The sequence below is a fragment of the Octopus bimaculoides genome, chromosome 5 (genome assembly GCF_001194135.2).
Source record: "Octopus bimaculoides isolate UCB-OBI-ISO-001 chromosome 5, ASM119413v2, whole genome shotgun sequence".
Classification (NCBI taxonomy): domain Eukaryota; kingdom Metazoa; phylum Mollusca; class Cephalopoda; order Octopoda; family Octopodidae; genus Octopus; species Octopus bimaculoides.
The window spans coordinates 36,334,667-36,342,803 of NC_068985.1; the positions used below are offsets into that span (position 1 = coordinate 36,334,667).

The 8,137-nt window shown below is 38.4% G+C and overlaps 1 protein-coding gene across 1 annotated transcript in view; it reads left to right on the forward strand.

Moving 5' to 3' along the window:
• LOC106879152 (thymocyte nuclear protein 1) overlaps positions 1–8,137 on the forward strand; it is a 52,127-nt gene that overhangs the window by 34,148 nt on the left and 9,842 nt on the right. Inside the window, exons 4-5 of the mRNA XM_052968325.1 lie at positions 3,752–3,849; positions 4,281–4,342. Coding sequence (XP_052824285.1) covers positions 3,752–3,849; positions 4,281–4,342 — 160 coding nt within the window. The remainder of the gene's footprint in view (positions 1–3,751; positions 3,850–4,280; positions 4,343–8,137) is intronic.

An 8,137-nucleotide genomic window follows, 5' to 3' on the forward strand; every position in this document is an offset into this window, starting at 1 on the left:
ATGTATACATTTATGTATATATACTGTTGTGTCTGGGGAGAGTCATTCTCTTTTAGTGCCTTATAATTTAACACACTCACTGTTAAAATTTCCACATATTTCTTTTTTATTTTTCTAAAATTTTCGTTGCATCTTGCAACCTTTTCAATAGTTTTGACAGTTAAAATTATTGAAAAGGTTTCAAGATGCAAGGAAAATTTTACTGGTGAGCGTGTTAAATTATAAGGCACTAAAAGAGAATGACTCTCTCCAGACACAACCTAGGTAACGGAAGCTATCAACTACTTCTAGTTTTTCTTCCTGGAATGTGTCAGAAGTTGTTCTCTGCACATTTTCAGTGTTTATTGCTCCTGAGCACCTGCCACATACAAAAACTATCTTCCTAGTTAGCCTTCCTTTGATATCTTATAAAGTTTCTACCTACACCTTTTCTACAGATCGAGCAGGGCCATCTACCTGAAGGGGTTTGTGGTTTGTCTACCTTCCTACTTATTAGGACTTTGGTTTTAGCTAGATTGACTCTAAGGCCCTTCGATTCTAATCCTTGCTTCCACACTTGAAACTTCTCCTCTAGTTCTGATAGTGTCTCAGTAATTAGTGCAAGTCAGCATAGAGGAGCTCCCAGGGGCATCCTGTCTTGAATTCCTATGTTATTGCCTATGATAAGTAGGAGGGGGCTGAGGACTGAACCTTGGTGGACCCCTACCTCTACCCGGAATTCTTCACTGTACTCGTTGCCAACCCTCACCTTACTGACAGTGTCCCTGTACATGGCTCGCACAGCCCTCACTAACCATTCATCTATCCCTAGTTTCCTCATTGACCACCAGATAAGGGAATGGGGGACCCTGTCAAAGGCTTTCTCCATGTACTGGATAAATTGCGAAAATTACTCTAACAGTTCAAATACTAAGAAATAAGCATACTCAATTTCATTTTTACCAAATAATTTAGGTGTATGTCCACCCGTACACACATCTTATTTTTACGGAATGACTGAGTAAAACGCAGAATGAGAAAAAGAAAGAAACAGACAGAAAACAAGCTTCTATAGAAGTTGAAAGATGGATAGCGGGTGAGAGACAGATACTGATGTTTCATATCCTATGTATGTTCTATAGTTGAAAGTGAAAGAAAGCCAGCACAAAATTGATACTATATGTTCTTTAGGTAAAGGTGAAAGAGAGCAACACAAAGAGAGGGGGAAGTGGGAGAAAAGGGGACGCTGAGAACTCCAGAAATGAGATCATGTACAATTTTAAGGTCGTTTTCACTTTCGTCCCATGTTTCACGCATGTGTAGAATTAAGCATTGTCTTTCTCTTTCAATTTCTCATTATAATGTACGGAGATTTTCTGCTGTTAACATATTACAACTTCACTACATTTCCTTCTTTTGGAATTAAGAAAGGTATACAAAAATAACTTCCTTTGGCATTCACATGTATGTATGTATGTATATATATGTATTATATATATGTATGTATGTATGTATATATATGTATGTATATATGTATATATATGTATGTATGCATCATGATCATCGTTTAACGTCCGCTTTCCATGCTAGCATGGGTTGGACGATTTGACTGAGGACTGGTGAACCAGATGGCTACACCAGGCTCCAATCTGATTTGGCAGAGTTTCTACAGCTGGATGCCCTTCCTTTATATTGTGTACATCATCAAGAGTAAAATCTTCAAAGTTGGAATCGCTACTTGCTAATGCCATATCGTTAAAAATTAAGATATGCACTTCTCTTCAAATGTTGAAAAAAACCAGGAAGTCTCAGAAATTTCACCATATTTTTATTTGAATAAATGCAGGAAAGACTGGCTTTGTCTTGCATTATCTCAAAGCTACGAGAATTCAATAATGTGATTTGTTTATTTTTTTAATGATTTCATAGAGGAATCAGATATGGCCAGATTTGGCCAGTTCAAACAAAGGAGAATAATTTTCCCCTGGTTTTGGCTAGTCTAAACACTAAAGGGTTAAGCTAATGTTTGGAATGTAAATTAGCATGAAATTTTGATGGAATGTTTTAATTTAGATCACTTCAAAACAGGCAGTGTGTATCAGAAAATCAGGGATTGTCTTGGGTGGGTTGGTATCAAAAGGGTTAGACAGGCTGCCTGGTTCTCCACTTGTAATACTTTGTCCCCTTCATGAGGCTGGACACCATTCCCCTGTCTTCATTATTCTTCTTTTGTAAGTTCTATCTATGAATCATTTAGCACATCTTTACCCAAGTGTCTTCCTCAACACATATTTCATATCTGCTATTTCGGTTTCCTCTCTTGTACACTACCTTCAATTCCCATCATAACCACTTTTTCTCTCAGTTTATTTGTTCGTCATTGTTTATGCACATTAACATTGCACATCCAGTGGAGCATGCTCACCTCATTTCTTTCCAGCCTCCACATTCAATGTTCATATTTCTTTCCTGTGCATCATTGCACACCAGCATCATACATTCAGAGAGAGAATCCAAATATTACTAGCAGGGTGGAAAATGCTCAGAGAGCCATTGCTGCTGCTAGTAATATAGGGATTCTCTCTCTGAGTGTAAAACAGACTGTATGATGCTGGTGTCTTTATATCCTCAACAGCTATTTTAACCATATGCCTGTGAGTTTCAGCGGCTGACCACTCTTACGAGTCGACTTGACATTCGTCTCTCTGCCAAATCTACTTCTCAATCTGTAAGCTCTCATCTTAGTATTTCCGTGTCTACTCCTTCATGCCCATAAGAGTAAATGTGCTGCTTCATTACCGATACACTGCTTTGCATTCCAGAATACTTTACACTCCTAATTTTCATTTTGCAAAACACTGGCAAATTGCTTACTTTCCGGACTCGTCTCTTATCTTTTCTTGTTTTACAAACCAGTTAAGAACTTCTTTAAGTCAATCAACAGGTTATTATCAAATGTACTGCAATGAAGCAAAAGCTCTATCTAAATGGTTTTCATTGCTTTCATTTAAATTGTATTTTACAACAAATTAAAGACATTTTCTTTTTGTTTGGAAGGTCTACTGTTTGTGCTATATTGTTAAGGGCAATAAATGTTATTTTTACCTAATGCAACTACTTCTTTTCTGCAGCTGTTACAATGCTTTATGGACATGATTATACTGATTATACTGATGACATGATTATACTGATATCACTCCTTTACTCTGGACATTTGCATCCATTAAACTTTGTTTAACATAATTTTATTGTTTTGTTTGTTTTTTTTTGTTTGTTTTACATTCCAGTGAACTGATCAATGCCAGTAAACTTTAGATGACATCTGAAGAAAATGACATTTTTTTTTGTTACTCACATGGTATAATTTAAATGCCAACATACTTTTTGCTAGTGATGTCTTTAATTCTTTAGTACAACATTATTTCAAAGGCAGTGCATGATTTGCAAATGATTTCTCTATTAAACTGAAACCACTACCTGCCAGACTAACGAAGTATCATCAGCTCTAACTATAGAAATTCTATAAGTTGCTTCACATCACAAACAGAGCACAAACTGTTACTAACTATATCTGGCTTAAAAAATGACATGTACATATTTATACAGCCACACATTTTATTTCTTCAACCATTTACTCCATAGCATTGCTACAATTCCTGGTTATACTATTAAAAAATAAATAATAAAGTAAAAAAAAAACACCGACATTATTTCCTATAATGCATACATTTTAATTTAGTGAATTTATCCTTATTTTCCTTTTGTCTTTTGTAGGCTAGAAATTTTATGAAAGATCAGATGAAAGTTGAGCATAAAGTATTTTTTTATCATAGTAATTGTAAAATTCCTGGAATTGCTGGCATCTGTGAGGTCAGTGTTATTGATAATAATCTCAATTTCTGTTTCATCTAATACTATTCTGTAACTGTTGCCTTATTTCACCCTAGATTTTTATTAAAATAATACATATCTAAATTTACAAACCTGCCCAACCCACCTCAGAAATAAGCAATTTATAATCCCATCATAACTCTGTTTCTAAGCATTCAAGTTTGCATTATAAATAGCTATTAATTGTACTGTAAATTATTTTTACTGTCCATACATATTAAAGAACATGTCCTCTAATTCACTTGTGAACTATTCATTACATTTTTATAACTGATAATATTTTAAAACAATGAACTCCCTACAATCTCAACTAATATTGTTTCCAGTAAATCCTCTGCAGTATAACAGAATAGAGAAATGAAGGCAAGAAGAAACTATGATTTCTTGTTTATTTCCTTCTTTTTTTTCAGGTTGTCAAAGAAAGTTATCCCGATCACACAGCATTTGATAAAAAGGACCCACATTATGACAAGTATAGCTAAATTTATAATTTTTAACAATGTCTTTGATCTCAGTTTCATTAATGCCTTGTATATGTCTAGTTGTATGAGGTTATATTCGTTTTTTTTCTTATTTTTTAACTTGTTTCAGTCATTTGACTGTGGCCATGCTGGAGCACTGCCTTGAAGGGATTTTAGTCAAATAAATTGACTGCAGGACTTATTTTTTCAGCCTAGTACTTATTCTATCCTTCTCTTTTGCTGAACTGCTAAGTTACAGGGATGTTAACTCACCAACACCAGTTGTCAAACAGTGATGGGAGGGGACAAACAAAGACACACACACACCTATATATGTATGACGAGCTTCTTTCAGTTTCCACCTACCAAATCCACTCACAAGGCTTTGCTCGACCTCAGGCTATAGTAGAAGCCACTTGCCCATGGTACCATGTAGTTGGGAATATGTCAGAATGCAGAAGTGATCATGATTTGTGCACTCCTCAATAATGAGAATTAATGTAGGTGAAACCCAGCCTGAACATCTACTAGGGAAACAAAATAAATTCTAATTTTATTTTGGGGATACAGCATGGCCAAAACAAAAATCCAGCTTATAAAGAATTAACTATATTTTAACAGCGATATGTTAATTAAGACAAGGAGATGCATGAAGGATCATGTTATACTTTAGGGCAAATTACATTAACATACATGGACTGTACCGTTTCTATTTAATGGTTTCTGTCATGAAGAAAGGACAATGATGATCTTTACAAGCTCTACAACACTAGTCATATTGGGACTTGTTGATGTTCAGGCAGTACCTGTGAGAAAAAGAGTGGGAGGAATTCCAGAAGCTTGATGTCCTAAGGAGAAAGGCCTGAGAAAAGTAGTTAGTGTGGGTTTGGGGAGAAGAGACAGAAATAATAGCAAGAGGAAGAGTGATGGACAGGCTTCATCAATATCATCATCATCGTTTAACGTCCGCTTTCCATGCTAGCATGGGTTGGACGATTTGACTGAGGACTGGCGAACCAGATGGCTGCACCAGGCTCCAATCTGATCTGGCAGAGTTTCTACTGCTGGATGTCCTTCCTAATGCCAACCACTCTGAGAGTATAGTGGGTGCTTTTATGTGCCACTGGCACAAGGGCCAGTCAGGTGGTACTGGCAATGGCCACGCTCAAATGGTGTTTCTTACGTGCCACCTGCACAGGAGCCAGTCCAGCGGCACCGGCAACGACCTCGCTCGAATGCTTTTTCACGTGCCACCGGCACAAATGCCAGTAAGGCGATGCTGGTAACTATCATGCTCAAATGGTGCTTTTTACATGTCCCAATGGCACGGAAGCCAGACAGCTGCTCTGGCAATGATCACGCTCAGACGGCGCTGTTAGCGCTCCACTGGCATGGGTGCCAGTCATCGAATTTGGTACAATAGAAAATATGCAACTAGTTATCTCTCAAATATAGGGAATATTGTAGTAATGATAGAAAAGAGGTAAAATAAGAAGATAGTCTGTAGGACAGAAGTTGAAGTGTGTTGAGAAGTAAGTCTTTAATTATCCAGATGGCTTTCTTGTGGATACAATTATGGGATTTTTGTATGTAATAGTTGCATAGTTTGAGCTGTGTGAATAGCTATTGTTGATTTCACAGGGGGTTTTGTAGGTTTTTGCATAAGTGTTTTTACCTGAGAGAAAAACTAGTCTTAGCATAAAGTGAAATCTTCCGAGCGGGATCATTGCCGGTGCCCCTGGGCTGACTCTTGTGCGGGTGACACATGAGGTTTTTCGAGCGAGATCGTTGCCAGTGCCCCTGGACTGGCTCTTGTGCTGGTGACACATGAAATTTCTTCGAGCAAGATCGTTGCCGGTGCCCCTGAACTGGCTCTTGTGTGGGGTTGTTGTAGGATTTTCAAGCGAGATCGTTGCTGGTGCCCCTGGACTGGCTCTTGTGCGGGTGACACATGAGGTTTCTCGAGCGAGATGAGCATGGCCGTTGCCAGTACCGCCTGACTGGCCTTCGTGCGGGTGACACGTAAAAGCACCCACTACACTCTCTGAGTGGTTGGCATTAGGAAGGGCATCCAGCTGTAGAAACACTGCCAAATCAGATTGGAGCCTGGTGTAGCCATCTGGTTTCACCAGTCCTCAGTCAAATCGTCCAACTCATGCTAGCATGGAAAGCGGATGTTAAACGACGACGACGATATGAGATTGACAAGAGGAAAGATTGTAGGTTCTAGCATGTGTAGTGACTGAGGGTTTTAGTTGTGTTGTCATGATTTGAAGGTATGAAATGGAGGATGGCTTCCTTTTATCATTGAGCTGTTGATGGAAATAAGATTATCATGCCTCCCATTGGTAGATGGTTTTCAGGTCTCTGATTATGCTAGCAGTACAAATAGTTGGAATGTATGTGTACATGGTTTTAAAACTGATGAATTTTGTTGGAAGATATATGGTTGTTTGTTGCATACTCTGTCTATCCAGAGCTATCAAATAATTTTCTCTTGTCACATCCAGCATAAACTGACCCCTCTACATCACATAGGACTTGTACCTGATGTCCTCATGTGCAGCTCTTCTGCTGGTGCATTCAGAAACCTTGAGATCATTTGAAATGGTTCTGATTAACTTTTCAGAGTTTTTATCAATTGTTTCTTGGACTTTTTGTACAAAGTTATATGTTCTGATGGTATTAGAGTCCTGTGCATGTTTTGCAGTTAGTTGCTGATTTTGGATCACTGTCAGCAGCTTCCAGCTCTTTTCAGTCTTTGACAACAAAGGATTGGGCAACTTTCAGGAAGCAAGCTATCTCTATATCACTTTGCTATATTTTTAAGGCAACAACTACAGAGTGTCTTTTCATTTGCTGAATCAACCTGATGTCTGACCTTATTTATCTGTAAAGTAAGATTAAAAAAAAAAGTTACAAGGAAGTTAGAGATCTTGAAAGTGGTATCCTCAAAAAACTGATGCATTCTCTGTGTGTGTGTGTGTGCGCGCGCGTGCATATTCAGTCTTAACATGTTCTGGCAGATTTTAACATGAATATGTTACTCACCATTGGGTTTCATCTGCAGAGAGCAACTTCTTTCCCGAGATGATTGTGTTAACAGATGCCATTCAGTGACATTACTGACTCTGAGATGTGAGCATGATTAGCACACATCAGTAAATTTTGTCAGCTGATCTCTATAAATAAGAGTGACCTTTTTCATTCAGATTCAGTTTTGAGAGGTGTCTGACTGAAAAGGTACAACTATGCTGAAACAGTAGTGTCTCAAATACTGTGTTACTGAATTGTGTGTTGTCAACACACATCATCTGAAGAGAGTTGTTCTCTGAAGGCAAAACCCAACAGTGAAAAGCATATTCACATTCAAATCTGTTGGAACATGTTACGAATGAATATGCACAAACCTTCTGCTTAGAAATTAAAATATTATGGAGGAATTTAAACCATATTTCGTGGTCTGCTACCACAACAGCTCCTTTATAGGATCCAGTTAGCTCAGGACATCATCAGGAGGAACCACGTCCGGTTTCGGCCCCTACTCCTCTACCATTTTAACGTGGCGGGGCCCCTCCTTTCGGAGGTGTCTTCAGCTCTGGTGTTGGGTGTATGTCTTCTTTCTTCTATTCCCTGGCCTCTTCGATGCAGCATCAACGAGTGTCAGTGTCCGACTGATCGTCATGTCAAGTTCCCCTATTTATATCTGCTGCTAGGCTCCAGCAGACAGCCCCAGCTAGTTGTCACGTGACACTGTCTAAATTTCCCGCTGTTAGGGTCCAGTAGGCAGCACCAGCAAGTTGTCA